Source organism: Monodon monoceros, unplaced genomic scaffold (genome assembly GCF_005190385.1).
Source record: "Monodon monoceros isolate NGI ecotype Baffin Bay Population unplaced genomic scaffold, NGI_Narwhal_1 Super_Scaffold_6, whole genome shotgun sequence".
In the NCBI taxonomy this organism is placed as follows: domain Eukaryota; kingdom Metazoa; phylum Chordata; class Mammalia; order Artiodactyla; family Monodontidae; genus Monodon; species Monodon monoceros.
Window position 1 is genome coordinate 87,148,559 of NW_021703783.1, and position 27,372 is coordinate 87,175,930.

The following is a 27,372-nucleotide window of genomic DNA, read 5'->3' on the forward strand; positions in this document are numbered from 1 at the left end:
AATCTAAAATATGACACAAATGAACCTACCTATGAAACAAATAGACTCACAGACATAGAAAACAGACTGGTGGCTGCCAAGGGAGATGGGGTTGGGGGAGGGATGGAGTAGAAGCGTGGGGTGAGCAGATGTAAGCTATTATATACAGAATGGATAAACAAGGTCCTACCGTATAGCACAGGGAACTATATTCAATATCCTATGATAAACCATAATGGAAAAGAATATGAAAAAAGAATGTATATATATATGTATAACTGAATCACTTTGCTGTACAGCAGAGATTAACATGACATTGTAAATCAACTATACTTCAATTAAAAAAAACAAAACAAAACTGAAACCTCTTCCTAATGGCTTCATGTCTCTTAGGCACCCAGTGCTGAGTTTACTGTGTATCATTCATTTAGCAAATGTTTTCATAGGTGAGGCATCATCACGGTTTAGGTTTGTTGAGCAGGTGTTAAGCTTACAAGGTGATGAAAAACAGACAGGATCCCAGCTCTTTCGGAGCCTACACTCTAGGGGAGATAGACATTTATCAGCTCATTACACAAAGGCGTGAAAGCTTACACTCCACAGCGAGTTTACTGAAGGAACCGTATGTGATCCTCTGAGAAGATACAACAAAGAAGCCCCTATGCGATGATGAAGGCAGGGAAGGTTTCCTTGTGTACATGGAGCTTAAGCAAGAGAACGTGGACTCAATTAGCGATGGGGGAGAGCAGGCTGAGAGTACAACAGAGAGAAGAAATGACTTGTGCAAAGGCCCCCAGCGGAAGGGAAGGAGCAGAGCAGACTAGAAGATCCAGTGGGGAAGCAATGGTGCTAACAGTAGACGACTAAGTCAGGAGAAGGTAGGAGCCAGACTGTGCAGAAAAACTCGACTCAGTTAAGGACTGTGGTCTCCATCTTAGTAGCATCTGGAAATCACTGAAGGTTTTACACAGAGCACGGGGAAGGTGTGGTTGGGCTTGCCTTTGGAGAGCCTGACTCATGCTACTGACGGAGAACAGATGTGGGTGAGGAGACGTGAGCGGAGGAGAAGGGAAAAGGCTTGTCTGGGAAAACAAAGCAAAACAAAAAACTGCTGTTGTGTTGGCGACAGAGCACGCAGGCTTAGACAAGGATGGTAGCAGGGGAGACGAAGACTAGCTAGGACCTCAAATGGCCAGATGCTCGGAGAGAGAAAGGGACCCATCGAAGGCAAACTCGGTTCTGGATGAGCAGCTAAGTAGGTGGTGGTGTTAGGTTCCAGGAGAGGCTCAGGTTGGGGGGGGGGGGGGGGGGGCACACCACGGTTTAGACTTGTTGAGCAGAATTATGTATAAATTATTATGACTGTTTTCATGAATAATGGAAAAATTATGTTTTACAAAATGCCTTCATACTCACTGTCCTTACCAGATTCTGACAACTGCCTCACGGAATACAGGACTGTGGGTGATAGATGTTTTAAGAGGTAGGGAAATAAAGTGCAGATGGTAGGGACATTGCATGGCAGAGTCAGCAGCAGAAGGCAGGGTCAAGGGCAGGACTCTGGAGACGATATCCTTTAGGACACATCAGATTGTTGTTGTTTTTTAATTCTTATTTTTTAAGCCATGGAGTCCTCAATTCAAATGGATAAAACTCCAGTGTGTAAAAATAATGGATACCTGGATTCACGTGGGCATGAGGGAGTCAGAGCCCTCGTCTTCCCCCACACCAGCCCCCTCCTTTCCTCCAAGACCCTAAGGCAGCCTTGGGGTTCCCGGGGGCAGCTTACAGGCCACCGTGCCTTACCTTTCAACCTCCCAGCTGCCCTATGGGCCTTCAATCAAGAGCATTTTAATCCTATATTGCCATGGCTGCAAAGGGGAATGAGGGATTGTCAAGAACCTGCTGCATTTCAGGCACTGCTGGGCCTTCACATGAGTTATCTGATTTAATCCAATATCTTCTCCCACAGCTGGCAGGGTTCCACCCATTTTCAGCTGCTCAAGCCAAGGCTCAGAACCCAAATCAGATATTAGCTCTTTAACGGCAAGATGCGAAATGAAGCTGGGGTTTTCAACTACTTCGTGTTTCCTCAAAGAGCAGAGGGGGTGCAGGCTTGCACAGGGCACAGACACAGGACTGCTCTAAGAAAGAACATGCATGCTGTACCAGACGTGGCCCCCTCCCCTCCCGCTGCTTTTCCCCATGGTGTTGTTGGCCCTCAGACCCCGGGAGACAGAGTGGCTTGCTTTCACCTTAATTAGTGCGGCAATTTGCTAAATTTTGTTTTTCCCTTTTTAGGAGTGTTAATCAGTTTTAGCTCAGAATAGACTGGAATGGCACACAGATTACCACGACAATCCCCAAATGCTAAATTCTGAACATCTCGATCAACCTCAGAGCCTGAAATACGGGAAAATGAGAAACTCCGGCCAACATCTCTGTGATCTATTTAAAATGCTATGGCTCTGAAATGAAAAGCTAATGGCTTTATGAGGTTTAGACCAAGCAATGTGCTAAAATCTGCCTCATGTCTAGGTGTTTAGTCCTTCCCAAGGTGACTGGAGACAGAGCTGCAACGGTTTCTGCAAAGCGACATGTTCCACTAATAACAGCAATTGGTTAAATCCACAAGCATTGCAGGGTACCAACAAACGCGCCAGAAATACAGAAAAGAACAAGATGGGCTCCCAGCCCCGTCCCGTTAAGAAGGTTCTAAACTAAAGCAGTCGACGGGCAAGTGAACAGAAAACATCCTCCTCTTTCCTGGAGGAGTCGTGGGACGTTCTCAGAGGGGGTAGCCATGGAGCTGAGTCCTAAAGGATGAGTGGGAGGTGTGACAGTAGCTGGAAGGGTGTGTCAGATAGAAGGAACAGCAGAAGCAAAGGCTCAAACGCAGGAGGGAGGGCAGAGAGCCCAGAGCTGAGTAATAAGCAAATTTGCAGGAATGGCCAGAGATGCGACTGGAAGAAGAGTCAAGAGCCAGAACGTGCAGGACTTTTAAATCAGACCGTGAACCTCAAGCCTGACGCAGACCACGTGATACCACAGGAGCATTTTTTTTATTATTCTTTTTTTTTTTTCTTTTTGCGGTACGCGGGCCTCTCACTGCTGTGGCCTTTCCGGTTGCAGAGCACAGGCTCCGGGCGCGCAGGTTCAGCGGCCACGGCTCACGGGCCCAGCCGCTCCGCGGCATGTGGGATCTTCCCGGACCGGGGCACGAACCCGTGTCCCCTGCATCGGCAGGCGGACTCTCAACCACTGCGCCACCAGGGAAGCCCCCACAGGAGGATTTTAAGCAAGGGAATGACGTGGCCAAATGAGTCTCCCTTGGTTGAAACCCTCTGGCCCAACATAATCCTTAATATTTATTCAACATAGTCTTTTAAAGCACATTCACACATGTTCTCTCATTTGAGCCTCTTAATGACTCCATGAGGTTGGTGTTATAAGTACATTTCTACTCATGAAAAAACAGATCCAAAGGTATATAGCCTGTTTAGTTTGTGTCTTATGACCAGTAAATGACAGCATACGAATTCAAACACAGGCCTGCTGGACTCAGCGCTGACCTCACCGGGTAACAGAATTCTCTAGATATTGGCCACCATAGGCCTTCTTTAGATACGGACCAGGCCAGTAGCCTCCAGCCTCCACAGAAAGCCTTGGTGGCCAGAACTGCACAGACCAACACGCGTTCTGTGCTCAAGAAATGGTTGCTTTAATGCTTCAGATAATCAAATCAGATTCAAGCAGCAAACACCCTCAGTTATACCCTGGACGTCTCCAGTTTGCGAGCTGAGATTTCTGCCTTTGCTGCTGTCTACTAAACCATAAACAAGAAAAGCATCCTGCTTGATCTCCCTTCCCACCGGTACCTTGAGCTCATCTGCGTTGTAGAAGTCTACTCGCACGGCAGGCACCATCCAGGTCTGGAAGAGCGTCGCCAGGATCTGCTCGGCGATGGAGTCGGCAATGACGTGGAAATGCAGGGGGTTCCGCCTGTGGGCAGGGAGCGGAGGAGAGTCAGGAGGGAGAACCAAGGCCGCAGAGACACGCTCTTGCCAGCTGGTAACGTGTGGCCAGTTTCTAACAGCAGTGATGAAGGACAATCAGGCATGTTACCTACTGGAGAGGACGTCAGAGCTGAGGAGAGAAGATGTCTCATCCAACCTCAGGATTTCAGAGACGTGGCCACCAAGGACCAGAGAGGGTAAAATCACTGGTGACATTCAGTGCAAGCCAACCGCCATACCTGTTACGAGGGCATCTGTGTTTCTAAAAATCTTAAGTAGAGCATGTGTAACAATCTGGTCAATGCTTTATCTTTACCACCTGGATGTACCGGCATCAGTGCAGAAGCACGTGGACAAAGGACGAGGTCTTTGGACCAGCTGTGCGGAGCGGGTAAGGCACTTCTCCCCCAGCACAGCACTAAGTCCTATCTTCTGCCTGTAGCTCTCCGAAAGAGAAACAGGCAGCCACGATGGCATCACCTGGGGCTCTCATAACTGAGTATCAGCCCACCCTGACTTGTAATACTTGTAAAGCCTTTATTCTTTCTACCTCAGTTGACCCGCTGCTACACTGAGCCAGCACCCAAAATACAAACCGGCAGTACGCAAGGGCAAAGCTTCCAATTCCAATGGAAATGGGTTCGAAGCCCAGATCTGGCATCTATTAGGGGAGGTATTTGAGCATGTCACTTATACCTCTGCACTGCTGCTTCTTCATTCTGCAAAATGTGAAAAACCTCCTCTACGGGCTACTGGGTCAGTTAGATAAGAAGTACCATATATGATGCATCTCAACAACAGACATAGATGGGATAACAACAGACTGCAGATACGCCTTCTTGAGGGACCGCCAGGCACAAACCAGAAGTTCAGCCCAGAAGAACTATTACCAGAAATATCATTGCTCTAGTAAGAATAACGGCATACATCGTAATACCACGAACGAGCACCTCTGGAAATCTAAAGATGAGAATGACCTCGCCCACCCCAACCTCGAGGAGTTCTTACTATTTAGAGACAGTTAAATATAAACCCAAATATAAACAGGAGGTGGACTGTGATAACAGCTACAACAGAACACAGGGTTCCATGAGAGTAAAGCAAAATCTGGACCGGGTCAGAAGAATGTGTAAGAGGTGGGGGAAGTAGTGCCCTGAAGGATAAATGACTTTATTCTTGGCAAAGAAGAGGGGACTCGATCCAAGGAGAATAACACGAGACTCTGGCTGGAGCCCAGGGGGTGCTGAGAGTGTGGTGGGAAGGGAAGGGTTAGCAGGGACTCGGGGGGTTCGAGCAGAGAAGGGGAGAGATGCAAGTGCATAGGGAGCAGTGCAATGAACGCCCGCTTAAACAGTCTTGATTTGATCAGCTCGGTGTGGGGAGTAACAGACTGGCCCATAGCTCTCAGCCTCCTGCAATCGCTCCCCAGCCCTGTTCTAAGTTCTAGATACACAGATTTCTTTCAGTTCCCCCTACCCTCGTGCTCTCTCTCCACCTGGGCCTTCGCACACACCGTTTACTCTGCAGGAAACCCTCTTGCATTTGCTCATTCTATAAATACTTATTAAACACCCACTGTTCACCAGGTGACGTGCAGGATGCTGGGGACATGGTGGTAAGACACCATCCCTGCTCTCACGGTCTTGTCCTCTCCTTCTTCCTCCTCCTCCCCCCGCCCCTGCCTCCACAGCCCCCATTCAGCATTTGGTTCTCTCTCACCCAGCCTTCACTTCTGAGGTCTGCCATCATTTGCTTTTAGAATCCTTCCCTGACGACCCATGACTAAGTCAGGGGCCCTTCCTAATGCACAGTCAGCTCAGCATCTGTGCCCATCCTTAGGCTGTGGTTGCCTGTTTACTGGTCTGCATGCCCCCTCGACCGTGAGCTCAGGGGAGTAAAGGATGGTGCCAGTTGTGTTGAAATGGAGAGCCCCACGATCGAACTCAGTGCCTGGGATGCAGTAGGAGTTCAATAAACGAAATGAAGAGTGGGATAGGTGATGGATAGTGGGCAGCTAAGGGGAACAGAGGTGTACACCTCACTTAGGAGATTAGGTGAATGTGAAACAAGAATCCGACTTAGTGTCTGGGGAAGAGCAACAGCGAAGTGGAATCTAGAGGAATTTCAGGAGAAGAGATCTTAGATATGGGGGAAATGGAAAGGAAGAGGAAGGCACTGGGGTTCCTGGGCTGGTGGTGATTCGTTCAGGACAGGGGCTACAAGAAGAAAGGCACACTGGAGGAAGATGATGGGTTTGGGACTGGGTATACCAAGTTTAAGGTGAGGGTGGCAAAGCCAGGTGGAACTGGGTAGATGAGTCTAGACCTGAAGAAAGTTATTATCCAAGGCCAACCTGCCAAACACATAACAGGTGCTCAGGGTGCTGAGCTGAACAAATGACCCAAAGGAGCAATCAGCACTGCTGAATTTCTCCATGGTACCCGTTGCGTGAACACTGCAAACTCTCCTATTAAACGATCTATACTCAGAAGGAAGCGGCATGCCTGCCTTACAGCTTCCCTGGAAGCCCTATAGGCAGCTTCCCTATAAGAAGCTGCCAGCAGTCCTAGGTGATGACTGGTGGCATGAGGGAGTGATGGTGTATTTGTTCATTGGCCAGTGACTTACCTGGATGCTAAGCCAGAGACAGATAGACAGCCACCTGGAAGTCAGAGGGTCCCTTTGGCCCTCAGTGTTGGCACAGTCATCCCCCTCTCCCACGAGCCGCGGCGGGAGTCTTACATATCAAGCATGAATGAAGATAAATCTGTATAACTGTCAGCTTGCATTTTTATCCACAGTAGAGAGATGGCTTAATTTTAGACATGGGGTAACAATACCAAACAGATCAAGATACTCACATTTGCCCCAACGCATCACGTTTTCCACACATCTGTATCTTTGTCTGGGCTGTTCCTTCTCCCTGGGATACTCCCCTGATACTTGGAGGTCCCTGAGTACCTGTTCTTCCTTTCAAACTCCCTTTGTCAGTCATCTCCTCCTCAAAGCCTTCTGTGAGCCCATCTTCATCCCTCCCTTTTCCTGCTAACTGGGCACCTCAAATGAAAAGCTAATCTACCACTTCCAGCGAAGCACTGGGTGGTACAAGTTCAAACACCTGGCTCCTTCTCTCCACCGCGAGGCCTCTGAGAACAGGAACCATCTTTTCATCACCACCCCCAGGGCCCAGCAGAGAGCATGGCAAGTAATGGGTGCTCAAGAAACACTGGTACAACAGGGGAAGAAAGCCAGCGCCCTCCTTCCCTGTCACCGGTCACATTCCTGTAAGAAGTAAAAGCTGATGGCACGCTTGCATCAACGGTTCAGGGCCGGCGCTCTGCTCCAGGACATCTGGGTCAGAACCCTGGCTGCATTAATGACTAACCGAGTGACCGAAAGCATGTGACTTCAGCTCTCTATGCCTCAATTTCTTCCTTTCAATTCAGAAACAATAATGGTAAGTAAGCAGCAGTACACTGGGTAATTGTGACAATTAAGCGATGTATATAAAGCACTTAGCAAATACCTGGCGTGTGATATTTCAACATATGCTAACAATTGGTGTGGTCTGCATGTTCATTGCCTCCAACCCCAAATTCATAACCCCTAAGGTGATGATACCAGGAGGTATGGCCTTTGGGAGGTATTTAGGTCACTAGGGAAGAGTCCTCCTTCCTTATAAGGGGTTAGTGCCCTTATAAAAGAGGCCCTCTTGTTTTTTTGACCACATGAGAACACAGAGAGAAGTCTTCAGTCTGTAATCAGGAAGTTGGCCCCCAGCCAGAGTCAGGCCATGCTGGTGCCATGACCTTGGACTTCCCAGCCTCTAGAACTGAGAAAAAAAAATACATGTCTCTTGTTTATGAGCCACACAGTTTGTGCTATTTTGGTATAGCTGCCTGAACCGACTAGGACAACTATTACCGACACTAACTTATGAAACTGTTATTTTCTCCACTGCTTTTGCATCACTTTTCAAATAAAGTATTTTCAATTAATTCTTCCATTCACAGACAAAAAATGAGTTGAATGAACAAACACCCAACAAAGAGCTATCAAGCAGCAACTAAGGCAGAATAGGGATTTAGGCAATGAATGAGCTCAGAGTCCTCTCTTCAGGCAGCAATCAATCTGGCAGAGACAGAGAAAGAATACTAATAACCACATAAACGTTAGAACACCGGTGTCGTGCTGTAACACTGGACTACACACACGGCCGCAAAGTTTGGGAATGGCACAGCTCCCAGGGAGCCACCTGAAGACACTGACGTGGACGGTGAGTGAAGGTACTCCTGGAGCTGGAGAGTGAACAACTTGCACAACTGTGCAGGACGGTTCCACAGGAGGAACACACATGCCACTGGAGTATAAGGGTGGGAGAGACCACTTCTCACTAGTGGGGAATCTAGGAAGTGTCCATGGATGATGTGGCAAGTAAACCGGACCTCTGGATGCAAAAAGATGGAGGATAGAGGAAGGCATTCTGCAGGAGGTAACAGAATAAGGAAAGGAACGGAGGTGGGAAAGTCCACCGTATGTCAGTGAAAGAACAATAGTCTTATTTGAGTGGATCACACAACAACGTTTATTGAACACCTAGTGTATGCCCAGAACGGGGAGGAAAAAAAGAAGAGAGAGACAATATTAACAACAGGAAGACAGCCAGACAAGGTCTGGGGAGCTCAGCAGGCAGCAGATTGAAGTTGTAATTCAGGAGGTTAATCTAGTTACCGAGCAGATGAACCAGCGTGGGTAAGAGGAACAGGCTCTCAGAGGAGGACGGTGCAAGCATTTTTTTTTTTTTTTTTTTTTTGCGGTACGTGGGCCTCTCACTGTTGTGGCCTCTCCCGTTGCGGAGCACAGGCTCTGGACGCGCAGGCTCAGCGGCCACGGCTCACAGGTCCAGCCGCTCCGCGGCATTTGGGGTCTTCCCAGACAGGGGCATGAACCTGCGTCCCCTGCATCGGCAGGCGGACTCTCAACCACTGCGCCACCAGGGAAGCCCCGGTGGAAGCATTTGTATGAGGCTTTCCCCCTCTTCTGCATTCTTCCTCTGGTCTATTTAAAGCATCTCTCCAGAAGGGAGTGTAACTCCAGAAAGACACTGGGCTCCTCTTTAGGGCTAAACTAGGTGTTTGCATTGTCAAAGGGGTCAGTGAGCCTCATTAGACAACTAAGAAAACGCTTAATCTGAGGACACACAGTCCTCAGCTCAGGGGACCGCCAGGACCCTGACAGTTTGCTGACCCCCTCAGTAATCCAATGCGGTCTAGCCAGCAGTAGCTCACGTCTCCTCGTGGGGAGGATGAACACCTGGAGGGGCTCTGCTAATGCTCCACCTTGGGAACCATCACAAGGATGTGGGTCCCGTCAACCGCACCTCCAGCGGCCACGAGGAAAGCACCTGAAAGCATGGCCCAGACCACTTTTCACAGAGCCCCTGTGTAAGCCAGAATGTCGCCCTTGAGTGTTAACTTCTGAATCCGGCTGCCAACCAGATGGTCCCACTTCATATCCCATGGGCCCCTTGGAATCAAGACGACCCAATTACAACCCTCCTAACAAACCAAGAATGTCAGCTCCATGGGGACAGGGACCTGGTTGGTCATTCACTGGTGTATCCCACCCCCTGGAACAGCGCCTGACATATTAAATAGGGGCTCGTGTTGTCCTCTCTTGGCCCCTTACACATGTCTGTCCTCCTGAATTCCCTGCCTGAGTGAATGGTGCACCATTCACCCACACTCACAAGCTAGAAATGGGACTGTCACCTGGGCTCCTTCCCCGCCCACGTCCCACACACCCAGTCAACCGCAAGTCCCCAGAGGCAGCATTAGTCTCATGGTTGGGGCTTTGAAGCCAAACCGCCTGGCTGCTTCTTATCTAGGTCCTGTCACAAATGATGTGACCTTGAGTAAGCTTTTTAACCTTAGTCTCAGTTTCCAAATCTGTAAAATGGGGTTGATGTTGATGGCTCCTACCTCATAGTTACTGTCCGATGAACTGAGTTAAAATATATAAAGGACTTAGAAGGGTGACTCACAGGCAGTAAGGACTTCATAAATATTAGCTATTATTATCCCAACTAACCTTCAGGAACATCTTATGAATATATTCACCCCTTCTCTCCCTGATCTCTGAGCTTGCTCCCTCCAATAGCTCATCCATGCTGTCAGCCCTGAACTCTCTAAAATGATCACATGATCCCCTGCTCACCATACAGCCTTGCGCCTGGAGCTAACCGGACCTTCAATGAGCTCCCCCTGTCCCCCTGTCCATGCTCACGCCTCCCCACTCCCTCCTGCACTCCAGACACTGTCCTCCGCAGACCTGCATGTGGCCACCTCTTATCCCTCCTTCAAGAATAAACCGAAGTGTCACCTCTTCAAGGAAGCCCTCCATGGCTACTCTACCCAAAATGTCCCTCTCCCTCCCCATCACTCCCCACCCCACTGCCCTGTTTGGCTTCTGTCTAGCACTGACTAGTATTAGAAATCTCCATCTTCATTGGCAGATCTATTTCCACACTCCACTAGAATGTGAGCTGTCTAGGGTAGAGATTCTCTCGTTTCACAAAGCACCTACTCTCTCGTTAACCCCCTCTACAACCCCAGTGCCTAGAAAGTGCCTGGCCGTGAGTCAGGTCCAGGACTTGGCCACGTTCTCCCACAGGCTGTGTTCACGCTGTCGTGGCTTCCACAACCGCCTACACGTTGCCACACTTCCTGCTTCCAGCCTTCTGTTCTCAGTTTAGACGCCACGGCTCCAAGGAAGCCATTCCACAGAGTCAGATGCCCTTTCTTAGTGCCTCCCACTGATATCAGAGCTCAAAACTTAGATCTTTGCAACTGTTCCCTGTTAGATGGAGTCTGGGCCCTGGAAGCTCCATTTTGTTGATGATCTTTTCCTCAGATTTTTAACAGTTCCTTGTAGATATAATCATCCAGTGATTGTTTTTTGAAAGAATGAATGAACGGACAAATGAATAATTACCAAAGAGAACCAAATTCCCTCAGAGTGGACACAATTACCTGGAAATTAGGTGTAGAGGCACTTAGAAGAAAATGTGAGAGTAAATCTTTAATTTGGGGTTAGGTGATGGTTTCTTAGATACGACATCTAAAGCTCAAACAACAAAAGAAAAACAGATAAACTGGTCTTCAAAATTAAAAACTTTTGTGCTTCAGAAAACACCATCAAGAGAGTGAAAAAAGACAGCCCCAGAATGGGAGAAAATACCTGCAAAGCATATGTCTGATAAGGGACTTAAAACCAAGAATGTGTAAAGACCTTTTACAAGACAAAGACAAGTTAGCAGGTTAAAAACGGAGCAAAGGATCTGAATGGTCATTTCTTGGAGAAGATGTACAAATGCCAATAAGCACAGGAAAGACGCTCAACATCACTAGTCACTAGGGAAATGCAAATCAAAACTCAGACACCACTTCCCACCCACTAATGGCTAAAATAAAGAGACAGATGATAACAAGTGTTGGTAAAGATACGGAGATACTGGAACTCTCATTTGTTACTTGTGGAATTCTAAAATGACTGTAGCTGCTTTGGAAAACTGTTTTGCAGTTTCTCAGAAAATTGAGCAAAGTTACCATTGCTGAGTTATCCAGCAATTCCACTCCTCGTTATATATGAAAAAGTATGAAAACATATATTCACACAAAAGCCTGAACACGAACATCCAGAGTAGCATTATTCATAATAGTCAAAAAGTAGAAACAACGCAAACGGCCACCAACTGACAAATAAACAAAATGTAGTACATGCATACAATGGAATATTACTAGGCAATGAAAAGGAATGAAGTACGGACACGTGCTACAACATGGATGAACCTTGAACACATTATGCTACGTAGGAGAAGCCAGTCACAAAAGACCAGAGAGTACATGATCCTGTTGATATGAAATGTCCAGAATAAACACATCCGTGAAAACAGAAAGTAGACTAGTGGTTGCCAGGGGATGGAGGGAGGGGGAAATGGGGAGTGACTACTAATACATATGGGTGTTTCTTTACAAGTTGAAGAAAATGGTCTAATGTTAGTGGTAACAGCTGTGCAACTCTAACTGTACTAAAAACCACTTTTCAAGAGTGAATTTCATGGTATGTGATTTACACCCCAATGCTGACTTACTGGCCTGAGATGTGGAGTGATGGTCTGACCTATGAGTTTGGGAGAGGGATTGAGGCCTGGTCTGTTCAGCTGTCTCTGGGCTTCTTTCTTGGTGAACTGCGTTTTTCAGTAAGTCATTTGCCCAGGTGGGGAAGGCCTGCAGTTGTCCCGGTTGGCTCAGACTGTAAGTAAACCCAATTCATGAGGCCAAAAAAGAACTCACAATTGAAAGAACATCCCACGATTCAGGACTAACAGCAGTAGAGGTGGTATTTCATTCTCCAGGTGTCACTTCTGAGCCTTATTTTGCAATTGACTCCTAACTCAGGAAGGTAAAAATGTTTTAAAGATAGAGGCCTCCAATTCCCCAAATCAGCCAGAGGTGATGAGCCTCCATCCTATTCTCTGTTGTCCAGAGGTAAATTAGCAAGAGTTAGACAGATGTTAAGAACATATTTACGCCAAAATGAGTTTCATAAACTGAAGACAGTAAGAACTCATTCAGAAAAATCACAAAAGGAATAATTTTCTTAATATATGATTCAATGTTATTTAATTTTACATCTAGATAACATCCGAAAGAGTCTTTTATACCAGTCCACCGGTTACGTATGCATTTTGGGAGCACTGCTTTAAGCCCATGAGAAAAGGCTTCTACATGAACAGGCAAGCTTGAGTACACATCTTCAAATACAATGGGGTCCACTTGGTTGGGTTCAAGCAACACAGACACTAGGTCTGTTCTAATTCAGACCAGATCACACTTTTTTAACAAAGAAGGGAGCAAGTGCATGCTTCATCTCCACCACAGTGTGCAGATTTTGCTCATAATGAGCAATGCTCCTGCTGCCTCTGGTTTCCTTAACTGCTCCCCTGTTCCAGGCTGGGATGCAATAAATATGGTAATACAAAGAGGCAAAGATGATTAAACCCTAGCTTTCTCCCTGCTTTTCCTTTCTTATTTTGTCAGGAATGTGCCACAGCCCCTGTAAGGCAATCCAAGGTCTGTTTTTTATTAAAATATACAAGGACAGCTGAGTTGAAATAATCCTTAATTATTAAGGTTACAATGGAATTGCAGTTTTAGAAAAAGAAAGAGCCTGTGACAGCAACTCGAATGCTCAGTGAATCTGTTACACTGAGAGATGTAAATGGAACTCACTGCAGAAAACCATAGCAGCCAGAATGAGGGTTTTTCAGTGTGAGTTCTTGGTTTGGGGGAGGACAAGTGGCCTTGATAATGTGGGAAGAATCGAGGACAAGTCAGTATTCATGTCAGAAAAGCTCTCCAGGGGAGAACAGAGCAAATCAAAGGCCTCATGGTGTAGTAAAAGCAGCATGGATTCCAGGGTTGGCCGGAGCCAAGGCTAGAAACCCAGGAACATCACTTATTCACCTGTGACCTTGATCAAGCTATTTAATAACCTCTCTGAGCCTCAGTTTCCTCATCCATTTGTGGGAGTAACGGCAGCCACTGTACAGGGTTGGGATGAAGGTCAAATACAATGACCTATCCTTGGCATCTGAACTATACGAATTCTTTTTGGTTTTACATATACATGCGTGACTAAAGAGCATAGATCTTTTACCTGTTCACAGTTTCTACAGTCCTTGCTGTTTTTCTCCCTGAACTTTAGCGAGGTAAAATTGACAAATAAAAATTGTATATATTTAAGGTGTACATTAAATACTTTGAAAACATTAAAGGTGATATTTTTATACATGTATACATTGTGAAATCATCATCGCAATCAAGCGAATTAACACATCCACTGCCTCACATAGTTACCATTTTCTTTTCCTTCCTCCATGCGATTTTCTTAAGTCTTACTAGAACACTAATGTCCAGGCCTTTAAAACCACTATTTATACTTATCACCTCAAAAATACATACCTGGGGGGGAATGAGGATGATAATGAAAATCACAGGAGTAATAATAATGTCTACATGGTCACCCAAAATGATGAATGAAAATAAAAATAAGAAAATGATACTCAAAATGGTAACTTCTCAAGAGCTCAGACTCTGAAGCTAGACTGACTGGGTCCAAACCCGGCCCTGCCCCTCCTCTCTGTGACCCTGAGCCTTGACTTCACATATGGATCCTCAGTTTCATCATCTATAAAATGGGGATACCAGTAACCACACCATGGAACTACATGAACATTCAATGCATTCATATCTGAAAAACACTCAGAACACAGCCTGATGTAGAATGAGAACTACCTTCCTATTTGTTAAATAAATAAAAGACATAAATGTTTCACATCGATTACCTCTTTTGATATTCACAACAGGGCTCTATGAGAGGCTGGGGGGCAAGGCAAAGCTCCAAGAAGTACAGTGACCTGCTGGTTCACCAGCTCACAGATGGAAAGTCCAGAATCAGAACCTACTTCTGGTTTCTTTTACTTAAATCCTAGGTTCCTCCCTTCAAAACCTGGAAACTGCTTCTATAACAAGTTTAAGCCTGAATAAGCAATAAGACAATTAGAGGCAGACACTGGTCACGAAGATGCTGTTTTATCCTCTCTGTTCTTGAGGGGCACAAGTAAAGCTTAAAAAAAAAAAAAGGACAGGCGCGCGTACACACACACACAGACACACACACACAAAACCCCAGCTGTTTGACATGTAAAGTGAGGCAAATCACCCAGCTTCTTCCTGCCAACAGGGCTGTGGAGTAACAGTTAAGTAGATCACCCCAGCAAACGAATATTAAATGTTTACAAGCTGGTCCACCTTCCTGCCCAGGAGGTAAGCACTTAGTGACTAAGTGAATATATATACTTTTTCCTCTGCTTACTAAAAGCTCGGTTTCCTTGAAGAGCAGCTATACTTCCCGGTTTATCTGCAACTGGGCTTGCAGTTACAGGCATCCCCCCAACTTTTCTTCAAATAGTCTCCCATCTAGGTGACACAGACACATATTGTGTTATTTTCTACTAGGTAAACCTTTGCTCACATTTATTTTGTATTTATTTTTCTCATCCTCCTTTTTTCTTCATCATAGAGGGTACAGAGTAAGATGACCAAAAATATATATAAAGAGAAAACAAAACCAAGATCATCTGTATTTCTACCACCCCAGGCACAATATACAAGAATTCCATTTTTCATGTATGTTTTGCTATTCTTTCACCCCCTGTAGTATTTCAACCATGTATATGTGTATCTGTATGCATGCCACACGTGTGCATGTATTTATATAGTGGAACGATGTTATGCATGAGTTTTTGTGTGTGTGTGTGTGTGTGGGTTTTTTTTGCGGTATGCGGGCCTCTCACTGTTGTGGCCTCTCCCGCTGCGGAGCACAGGCTCCGGACGCGCAGGCTCAGCGGCCATGGCTCACGGGCCCAGCCGCTCCGCGGCACGTGGGATCTTCCCGGAATGGGGCACGAACCCGTGTCCTCTGCATCGGCAGGCAGACTCTCAACCACTGCGCCACCAGGGAAGCCCTATGCATGAGTTTTTGAACTGTGTTGTCACTCACCTTATATCATAAAATATCACTTGTCCATGTTATGACATACTTTTTACAACCAACTAAGAATATGGTTTACTATAAGAGGACATTCCATTATTTAGACTTACTGTTTAAGTGTTATTTGAATTTTTATGATCATAAGCAATATTTTGCAAAAACTTTTTTCTGTAATTAGCATTATCCTTTTAAGACAGACTCCCTAAAGCAGTCATAGGGTAAATGTCTTGGTCATAATACTATGAACTTTCTTTCTAAAAGGTTATAGCCATTTTTTAGTGCAAGCATCAGCATATAAGAGTGCCCATAATACTTTTACTATCTTTTAAAATATAGTGTGCCCACTGTCACTAAGCATGCTGCAGAAGCAAAACTGATTTGATGTGACGAAGCAAACCTTCAATGAAATTTTGCTAAAAATCTTGTCTGGAAAATAAATCTAATTACTGTAATTAACAGTGAAAGCCAAAAGAAGCATCCTGCACCACTATATTAACATTAGGAAGGTGCTCCATTTGTCAAAGTATTTTATAATCAAGTACTAGTTAATCCTCACGGTGTGCTTTGGAAACAATGAAGCTATTTATAGCTGGGCTTTCTGAGCTGAATGCCTTTCAAAGGTCCTTTTGTCTTGATATCTCAAATCATTGTCACCAGCATATCAATTCACAGAATAATTCTCATCTGTAGAATTTCAAGGATGGGAGGGACTTAATTGGCTATTCGGTCCAAAGAGATCAAGTAGTCACTGAGGTGGGGTGTAGAATGTTCCTGCCACATACTGAGAGTTTACTTTCTTCTCAAGTCCCCATGCCTCCATGAGAGCATGGCATGCCATCAGCAGCTGATAATAAAACTACTGCTATGTTTTAAAATTTATTTATTATTTTATTTATTTATTTTTGGCTGCGTTGGGTCTTCGTTGCTGCGCACAGGCTTTCTCTAGTTGCGGTGAGCAGGGGCTACTCTTCGTTGCGGTGCGCGGGCTTCTCATTGCAGTGGCTTCTCTTGTTGTGGAGCGCGGGCTCTAGGGGCGCGGGCTGCCGTAGCTGTGGCACGTGGGCTCAGTAGTTGCGGCGCACGGGCTTAGTTGCTCTGTGGCATGTGGGAATCTTCCTGGATCAGGGCTCGAACCCATGTCCCCTGCGTTGGCAGGCGGATTCTTAACCACTGTGCCACCAGGGAAGCCCACTACTGCTATTTTTAAATTTAACATCTTTGTGCTTCAGCTACTGTAGAAGTAAAAGTTTATACTCAACAGGATTCTTACGATTTCAACAACTATTGGAATTATTTAGGTTTTATGACCTTAAATGTGCCATAATCGAGAAAGAGCACGATTACCTGGAATCGTGCAAATACTCTTCTCTAAAGAGTGGGTTTTTTTTTTCAATCAGGGAGGGACCCGAGTTCTTTAGTGGAGACAAGGAATAAACACATAAAGGCTGAGAACCACTCATCTGATTCGATGCTTAGCCTACAGAATGCCTGGTTTCAAGGGGCAGATGAAGGCTGCAGAACCGTGAGTCTCCAAAGTGCACAGAAGCCGTGGTGTCGGGAAAGGGCCCCTCTTCATTCGGCATTCCCATCTCCTCCTCCAATGTACAACTGAAATCACAGTGGCGACCGGACGGAGCTACAAGGAGGACCCCTAGGGGAGCTACAAGGAGCACCCCTAGCAGTAACTGATCCCGTAATGTATTTGTTGGTTGTTCACCTCTCCCTGCTCCAGAAGGCAGTGAATCTGATGTTCTGCTAACCTGCCAGCCGACTGCAGGAAGGCCGGGGGCCCTGCAAGAACCAGCCACGTGAGTTCAGTACAAACAGCTGAGCTAAGAAGTGTTGTTTTCAACCAAGTCAGTTTTGGGGTGAACTGATTCCTAGCAAAAGCTAATCGATATACAAACTAAAGTGTCAGGAGCGAGATGATGTGCTGAACATCACTGAGCTCCACGGCGGCCGGAATGTGAAGTCGAATTAAATCTGGGCTAGTAAGTAACTGGTTGAATTAACACTCTTCAGGTTATTTATTAACGCAGTCTCCTAGGTTCACTTATTAAACAAGCCAGCACTTGCTGAGCATATAATACATGTTAAGTACTCTGCTGAGATACTGGGAAAACAGGAAAAATAAGGCACGGTGTCTGTCTCCAGAAGCCCCAGATTCTACTACAGAAGATATAACATGAATATATAAATAAATTACAATGTAATAAATATAATGATAGAAAGATACACAGGGTATTATGGGCTGGTAGAAGGGGAGCCCCGACCCAGGCTTCTGGTTAGAAATGATGCCTACACAAAGGCTTCAAGGATAAAAGGAGTTTGCCAGACTGGGGTGGCAGGGAGAGGCAGGGGGAGGGGAGAAATGGGCAGAGAGAGCAGCAAGAGGAAAACAACAGGCAGGGCGCACCTTGGAGAGGGTGGGGACCTACCAGCGCATCAGTGCTGCTGGAGCGTGAAAACACAGCGAGGAGAAAGAGAACACTGCCGAGAATGACATCACATCCCGGACGGTCTGTGTGCCACAGTAAAGAGATTCGATTCTCTTCCCTCGACAAGGAGAAGCTAAGGAAAGGTTTTAGGAAATCGGATTTGCATGCCTGAAACATCATTCCGACATTAGGGAGGACAGGTCAGGGAGACAGAAAGCACAGCTGAGAGTACATGTAGACATGAACTATGACAGTCACAGTGGGGATGGAGGGGAAGGGGTGGAAATGACAATTACTTAGGAAGGAGGACCTCAAGGCATCAGTGATAGATGGGCTGGTTGGGGGACTGAGAGAGGAAGAGGACACAAGATGAATCCCACTTTCCTGCAGGGTGGGTATGTCTTGGGTGTCCACCAACTGTCACCTCCATTTATGCTGTTGACAGATCTGGGTGTAAACCTTTACATTGATCACTGTTCAATTAAACTGTGGGAGCTTTTCATGACTGTTCCTACTGCTAAGACCCTTCTGGATCTTGCTGTGGTTATCTGATATATTCCCATGCTGTTCACTGCAGCTATGGATGAGCTTCATCCAAACCCTTGGTAAGGAAGCATGTCAGAGCAGAGCCCAAGGACACTGGCTGGAGCTGTAGGCCCAGTTCTGGATACACTCTGAACATAACTAGATATCAATCAAAATAGTGAGGGGACAGAAGAAAAGTGCCATGAAAAAGCATTATAAAAGCAAATGGCAGGAGTTTAACTTGGAGAACAGAGGACTCAGGAGGGACTGTCATTTCCAGGTGGAAGAGGAATCCATCCTTTGTATGACTGTCTCCATGGTGATGCACTAGCACCAATGGACTTCATCACACAATCTACCAGTTGGAAAAGTTCAGTTTGACATAAGGCAGGACTGTCTAATGGTCAGAAACACCCGGAGGTGGGATGGGCTACACTGGAATAGAATAAGCATCCTGTATTAGCTTGCTAGAACTGCCATAACAAAATGCCACAAACTGTGTGCCTTAAACAACTGGAATTTATTTTCTCTAGTTCTGAAGGTTAGGAGTCCAAAATCAAGGTGTCAGCAGGGTTGGTTTCTTCTAAGGTTTCTCCCCTTGGCTTGTAAACGGCTGTCCCTCTGTCCTCATCTTCTCTTCTTATAAAAACCTCAGTCATACTGGATTAGGGCCTACCTATATGACCTCATTTTAACTTAATTACCTCTTGAAAGGCCCTATCTCCAAATACAATCACATTCTGACGCCCTGGAGTTTAGGATTCAAACAGATACAATTTAGGGGGACACAATTCAGTCCATAACACAACTTGTCAACAGGGAAGTGTAAATGGAGGTATGGTGAGTGTCAGGTAGGGGAAGGCAATGAAGAAACTGAAGTAGCAAATCTGGAGTGTCCTTGAAGGTCCCTTAAGGTCTAAGAGCTACAATTCTAAACATTGGGAGAGGGCCCCTCATCACTGCTGTTAAACATTATTAACATGATAATCTCCCCAGGGTTTCAGACAATAATTACATTTTCATGGCAGCTTAAATGATTGATGAGAAATGTTGCTTTTATTTAACCCTTCCTGGAGGAAAGGCACAGGCTGACAGCTACACACGTGAGCCCACAGAGGACAACAGTCACGCTTACCTGTGAAACAGGACAGACTTCACCAAGGTGACAACATCCCGGCTGGCGTTGTATCCGGCACAGACAATGGCAACGTGGATTGTCTGGGAAGCAAAGAAAGCAGGGGGAGCAGTTAGATGGAGGAAGAGGACTTTGCTGGCGCTCTGGACCGCACGAAAAAGTGCCCTTATTTCTTGCTGGGATCATTGGGACACAAAAAGCATTGGCGGCAGCTGTGAAGAATAACTCGAGACAGTTTCACGAAGGCCTTTTTAATCGGTTTACGGAGCTATCGTCATTTGCAAACCATTAAGGCTCTTTTCAATTACATTTTGGGGATGAGAGAAATGGCAATTGGCTTGAACAGGTAAACAGTGAGTCCCGTGCCCCCACGTCTGCAGACCGTGACAACTGGTAACAAGAGAAGAGAAAGTAATACGCCCTGAAAGGATGAACTGACAATCGGGGATCTCAGACAGAGACGTGGTGGCTCAGAGTTTGGGAAACGTTCTCACAAGATGTCTCAGGTCAGGGGTAACCTGATAACAGAGCAGAGGGACCAACAAACACCTATGGGCCCCAGCTGGGATGCCATTCAAGGAACCGAAGACTGGCAGAATCAATGGGACGAGGATGGGTCATCTCATCCAAGCACTCGAGAGCAATGGGCCCCAGTCTGTCCATTAACCAATCACTGTAACATGAGGCGCATGACACGTGTCCTGCAGGATGTCACGGAAGGGAACTATGCCACGTGCAGAAATACAGCACACTGCAGTCCACTCATAACAAAAACGTCCTCAAGAGCTAAGCTTCCCAAACGGGGTGACTTGGCACCTTGGTGTGCCGTGAAATGAGTTACAGGCGACCAAGACAGTCATCTCTTCAAGTGAGATCTCCAGGCAACCAGGCAGGGCTACCCCTCAGGCTTGGCTGCCCTCTGCTGCCAGCAATTTTTCCTATTCACCTCCTTGTACTATACAATCAACATCCTCTGTGGGAGCCACACTTGACAAAGATTGGAAAGTACTGCCCTAGGGCATCGCCTTTAGGAAGTTGCCCAGCCTCTCTCAGAACAGCTGGAAGAAACGGGGCGTTCCTGCCTCTCCATGTTGTCCTTTTACCAAAGCACAGCCTCCCTCGAATTGAAACCTGCCTACTAACACCCACTCCAGCCCTGCTCTGTCCTGGGAGTACTGCAGAACCAATATGTTCCCCAGGGCACCCAATACTGAAATTCGAGGGAGAGGTCTTGATAGGTGCCTCTTTGTTTTCAGAACCACACACATGGCCCTTCCTCCCAGGGCACAGCTCCCAGACTCCCTGCTATCCTCATGAGCCACTTCCAACTGCAGTGCAGTTCTGACATCCTGGTCACTGCCACACAGGCTTCCCCAGACCTACTTTCAGCACCGTGCCTCCTGACATCACCAAGGGAAGTTTAACCACCTCAAGGATAAACCAGCCAAGAGCCTGGAATGCACTTCCAAGACCGCTTCAACTCCAGTGAGCTTCACTGCACCTTGGCTACCCACTCTCAATGCCAGAAGCTGAACCTCAGTGTCACCCAGATCCTCATTTCGAGAAATCCTGAAATCACGGGTTCACCCACAGCTGCGGGATTCTCAGAGCCTCTCACCCCTGCACCTGCCCCTCTCCCCGTCCTGAAGAACCCCATTTCGCCCTGTGTACCAGGCTCTACCCTGTCTGACCCATCTTCTGTGCCCTTGGCTCCCTGACATGTTCAACCCCACACTCAATACACAAACCCCGACTCCTGGATCAGGGCTACAGGGTCCCTCCTCCAGACTTATACCTGGGGATCAAGAAGGAGGACGAGGGAAGATAAAGGAGACGAATAATCACCACACTAAGAGCTAATATTTATTGAGCAAATTATTACATTCCAGGTACTGTACTTAGCACACAGATTGCCAGATTTAGCTGTACAAGGCAAGTACAGTGTTACTATTTCAGTATTATAGATCAAGAAACAGGCTGAGAGATGGGATTGGAATTCTGCAAAAGAGATTCTTCACCCTGCTGGTGGTACATCAGCAACACACAAAAGATTTAAAAAATACACCCTGTGCCCTGGCCCCATCTCAGACCAATTAACAGTCTCCTATGCTCAAGATCTTAAAATACCCTGCTGGGAGGCGGTAGTTCTCAACAGGGGCTAATTTACTCCGCTCTGCCTCCCCCAGAACGGGCGTCTATGTCTGGACTCATTTTTGGTTGTCACTCCTGGGGGTGTGCAGGGCTACTGGTATCCGGTGGGTGGCGGCCAGGGATGCTGTTCAACACGCTACAATGCACAGGAGGCATGCCACCAAGACAATGATGCTGTGCAAAAGGTCCAGGTTTTCGGGATGGGGAGGGGGTGGGGGAGGCTAAGATCTCACGGGGCACCAAAGCCACCTTTCTCAAACTCATTTCTGCACGTCTCAACTTCTCCACCTGTAAAATGATGACAGCCCCGCTTATCTCCGGATAATATCTCCAAAAGACTCGGAATCAAAGCCTGTAATGTGGATGCAACTGTCACAGTTTAAATCATGAAGGAAACAGATAGGGAAACGCCTGCACATGGTAGACATAACCAGGGCGGGGATGAGAATGGTAAAAGCACGCTGAATCAGGCTCTTTGGAATTGCAAATATTTAAACACCTGGCCTCCACGAGATGTCAAACTCTGTCTTGGCTTCAGGGTTCAGGGACGTTTTCAAATGGGCCCATTAAATGTAAGCACGAGCATGCACATTCTCAAACATTTTACATAATTTTCCAATCTCTTTAGTTTCATCCAGTACACCTGCCACCATGAATAAATTCCTCCTCTGGAGCCGCTGCGGCAGAGCGCTGCTACCCAGGAAAGCAGAAAATTGGAGTGTCACGAACACGCGCTTGGAAGAGTTCGGGGTGGTCCCAAATTTTGTGGGTGCAGAAGCGAATGGCAGGAGTGAGGCAGGGCTTGGGGTAGGAGCGGAGACAGTCCGGGAACAGGGATGAAGGTTCCTTGAAAGAGCAGGGGTGCACACATGGTCCTACCATGAGAACTTTCTGGTCTGAAGCTATGAAGTCCAGGTTTTCATGTTTCTCAATGTAGTGGCTTAAAGGTGGTCACAGATACATGGACATTCCGACTCCCAAGGGGAAGGGTCTAAACATCAGATTCTGTGACCACTGGTCCACTTCTGCCCTATACTTGGTAGATGTCATACTTGCCTTTATTGGTCAAAAAGTCTGCAAGTAGTGCGACGATGCTCTTCTTGGCTCCTCTAGACACTCTCTACCCCTCTCCAACTGGCTCTGGTGCCCCAAGAGCCTGATTTTTTTAGACCGAATTAACTGGGTTCCTCCTGCTTCTGGTTCCTGGTTGAGTTTGGTCAATGGGAGACCCTAGCGGGAGTCCAAAGGCCCCCCCCCCCTTTATGTCCACTTCTTGCTGGGTTCCACAGGGCCTCCTGCCTGCACCTCTCGGGCCCAGGGGTCGTAGTGACTCCCTCGTGGGAGCTGTACCACCCTCGCTGGTTCCCCTTAACCCTGCATTAAACCCTCTCCACCTCTTTTGTGAGCGTCCCCCTGTTTCCTGCCAAGACCAGACCAAATTCCAGTGATCCTCCCTCAGCACCCCATTTGTCCTGGTGGCTGGAAGGGAACCACAGATGATTTTGGAGCATCCACAGATATATCACCGATCCCTAAAATAAAACAAGGCAGGAGAGCACTTGAGAATGGATAAATTGTAGGTAGAAATTTTAAGGCACTCTGGAATTCCCTGGCAGTCCAGCGGTTAGGACTCAGTGTTTTCACTGCCGGGGCCGGGGTTTGATCCCTGGTCAGGGAACTAAGATCCCACAAGCCGTGTGGCACAGCCCAAAAAAAAAAAAATTTACTTAAAACAAAACTTTACGGCTCTATACAAAATTCTCAGACACAGGGACCACAAGGCTCTTTCTAAGGAAGCCAGTAAAGCTTCCTGTTCAGTTACAGTGCCGCAAGCTGCACCCAAAATACAGGTTAGAGTGCCAGAGCTAGGCTCTCATTCCCGATGCCACTGGGGTCAAGTGAGTGACCTTTACTTTTAGGGCCTGCAGGAAGAATTCAGACATGAGCAGAGTGTTTTTGGAGACTGATGTGCCAGGCACTGTGCTGGGCTCAAAGGATCAAAATGTCGATCAGCCTTCATCCCCCGGGTCAAGTGAAGAGAGAGGAAGAGCCAACCAGACAACCCCAGCAGGGACTGCAGAGACTTCTGTGGTGGCAAGCTCGGCGTCCCTGCCCCCAGAGTAGCCAGCAGCACCCCAGACCGAGCAGAGGCAGGGAGAGCTTCCAGGAAGAGAGGGCATTCTAGTAATGAGACCAGGGCAATACTCACTGCTGCTATTCAAGGTTAGCAGGGACTTATAACTGTGTGCTTGCCAGTCTCCATGTAACCTGAAAGAGAACTGCCCCCCAACAGGAAGAAATCCCCATAGGGCAGAACTAATCAACACTCCAGCCAGCCATGTGTCTACCAGCGACCCCATGAGCAGCGGCCCTGAAGGCCAGGCATTCTGCCTGGGGGCACAACGCAGTGAAAGCATCTCATGACCGGGAGCCTTTGGGAGCGGGAGGGGAAACCTATTTAAACGCTGGCATATGTGCGGAGGGGCTGGGGGAGTCAGGCTCGGCCCAGATTCTGGACTGCAGCTGCTGGAACGGGGGGTGGAGAGGCAGGACCTCCCAGAGGACAGATGCTCCCATGGCAGCCAGGGAGAGGCACACAGCTGGTGACAGAGGCAGGAGCCAGTTAGCTGGGAAAACCCAACGAGAGTGAAGAGACCTGGGTCTGAGCCATAACTTCAAAGCTGAGTCGCTGTGTGACCTTGGAGCAGTCGCTTAACATCCCTGAGCCTCACTGGCCCACCTGTAAAATGGAGATCAAACTGGACACTCCACTGTGTAGCTGGGGGGATCAGACAAGTAAGTGCAAGTAGGTGCACTATTGAACTGATGCTCGTTCATGTGACCGACTGCATACACAGCATAACGAGAAGGTGTTCATCATCCCCTGGCTTTAACCTCCTCGTCTGTAAAACAGGAACATAATACTACTTACCCTCAAGGGGTTGCTGAGGGAAAGTGGTCCTCAAAGTCTAACGTGCATCAGACTCCCTGGAGGGCTTGCTAACATAGAGCGCTGGGCCCCTCCTCCTGAGTTCCCCATTCAGGAGGTTCAGAGCAGCGGCCTGAGGATCCCCCGAATCCAGGTGACGCCAATACTGCTGGTCCAGGGACTCCGCCTGAGAACTGCTCTGTGTGTAAAGCACTTTGAAGACTGTCTCCGGTTAAACACTCCACAGATGTCAGCTGTGACTATGTTGGGAGAGGAGGAGGGGTCTTCGCAGAATCTGTTTCCGATACTCTCCCAGGAGGAAGCACCACCCCGCTTCTACAAGACAAGCAGAGGCACTGCTCCCGCACAGCCACCTCATTCTCCCACCGCCTTGGAATTTACGACTCTTCCGGAGTGATGAAAAAAGGCCAGGGGAGGAGAACACGGGACGCAGCTTCTCCTGCGCAAAAGCAAAGCCCTGGAAATCAGGACAGTGGCCCAGCTCTGCCTCTGGCCACCTGGGTGCCCTTGGGCAAACGACCTAACCTCTCTGATCCTCGGTGACTCCTTTATAAAAAGAGGGATTTAGAAGTTCTATATACAGAGCTTTCCTAATACCCAGGATTTTCCAAAATTCAAGAGGAAGGAAGTGAGAGCAAATGAGTAACTGGTACAAGGCCTCAGCCAGTCAGAGGCAAAGGGGTGGAAGAACTCAGACTCCTGCCATTCGACCCACACAACTCGGCTCAGTAACACACATGTTAACTATTAAATTTTTAAAAATATATTGCTAACGTGCCACCTAAAATAATCTTACAAACTGCCCAGGCTCTACTCTCTCAGGAAACCACTGACCGAATTCTGTCTATTCCCTCAAAATACTGATCCACCGACCCAGAAGACAAAATTATTTCAACCCTGTAGAAAACAGAAGGAGACCCCTTCCAACTATAATGGAAGCCAAGTCATCAGGGGCTGCGTAAGGGGGCAGGTGGAATGCAGGGCCTACAGGGCCCGGTGAGAGGATGGGATGGGCCAACCCTCCAGGGGGTGGTGACTGCGTCCTCCGTGGCCAAGGCCCAATAAATGGACAACAGGGGAATGATCTCCCAGCATCCCCACCGGCATATTCCTGGTCTGCTTTAGGGTGGGTTTTCTTGTGTTATGAAGAGCATGATAAGCTGAGGAATCAGAAACCCAAGTATTTCGTGGAAGACATGTGAAAGGGTGAGACTGATTTTTGGGTGGGTCAAGAAGAGTTTAATTATTAGGGTAAACCCATGCCTGGGGCAGGTGGGTTGTCTAAATATAGCCCCGTATCCAGCACAGTTGACATATATCACAATCCCATCTATGGGGCCAATGGATGACCGGCCTGACCCCAAAAGTCTACACACCTTTGCCAAGTACTCAATCATTCTACAAGCGTGGACTGAGCACCTACTATGTACCAGGCTCAATTGTAGCTGCTGGGGATACAGCAGCAAGTGAAGGAGACTGAATCCTTGCCCCCCATCACGGGACACAGAAAATAAACAAACAAAGGCACATATAATTAAACTAAATAGAATGCTAGACGATGGTGAGTCTAGGAAGAAAAATTACACAGGGGAGGAAGAGCGGCATGTGGATAGGCAGCTGGTGAGAAGGGCTAAGATTTTAAAGTGGGGTTGTCTGGACAACTCTCCCTGAGAAGGTGACACTGGAGCAAAAATCGGACGTAGGTCAGGAAATGAGGCCTCTGGGTGTCCAGGCAGAGTGTCCCAGGCAGCGGAAACAACCCTGAGATACCAGGCAGCCGCCTGTGGAATAGGGAGCTGTGGAAAGGCAGCCTGGGAAAGACAGCAGGGAGGAAAGTTGGAGTCCGTGAGGCAGCTCTCCTAGAGCTCCCAGGCATCCTTAAGAACTCGGCTTTTCCTATGTGTGAGGAGAGAAGCTACTGGAGGGTTCAAAGCCGAGAAACAGCACAATCTAACTTAAATTTTAAAAGGATCACTCAAACTGCCAGTTAAGAACAGATGCTCTGAGTGGGCACATACGGGGGGGGGGGGGGGGGGGAGCAAGCACGGAAGGTGGGAGCAGGGAGAATAGTCAGGAAGCTACTGCAATAACCCAAGTGCAGTGGACTCCGTGATATGCTGCCTAAGGCCCCTTTCATGAGGTGTGCGTTGCCCCACTTGCTAGGAACAGCCTCCTTGCCAAGAGCTGCCTTTTTGAGGGTCGGCCCCTTCCCGGGGCAGCTGCAGCCAATGACCCTCCCACGGCATCCTCAGTGGCTGGCCCCACGGACATGCCTTCATAGATGGTCAGCACGTGAAACTCCATCTCTGGGTGTGCTTCACGGCACATGAAGCTGGAGATGAAATGGGCCAGGGAGGTAGTGGTGGGGGTGAGAAAGGGCCAGACGGCATCCTAGTTCAAAGTCCTTCATGACCAGTTCACAGTCGGCTTCTCCAGTGGAGGGAGCAGGCTATCACACACATTAAGATTTACAACCGGGGATTCCCTGGTGGCGCAGTGGTTGAGAGTCCGCCTGCCGATGCAGGGGACACGGGTTCGTGCCCTGGTCCAGGAAGATCCCAC

The 27,372-nt window shown here is 47.6% G+C and overlaps 1 protein-coding gene across 1 annotated transcript in view; it reads right to left on the reverse strand.

The window, feature by feature from the left end:
* LARGE1 (LARGE xylosyl- and glucuronyltransferase 1) overlaps positions 1 to 27,372 on the reverse strand; it is a 590,826-nt gene that overhangs the window by 280,835 nt on the left and 282,619 nt on the right. Inside the window, exons 4-5 of the mRNA XM_029205397.1 lie at positions 19,710 to 19,792; positions 3,858 to 3,981 (exon numbers count right to left, since the gene is read on the reverse strand). Of these exons, the coding sequence (XP_029061230.1) occupies positions 3,858 to 3,981; positions 19,710 to 19,792 (207 nt within the window). The remainder of the gene's footprint in view (positions 1 to 3,857; positions 3,982 to 19,709; positions 19,793 to 27,372) is intronic.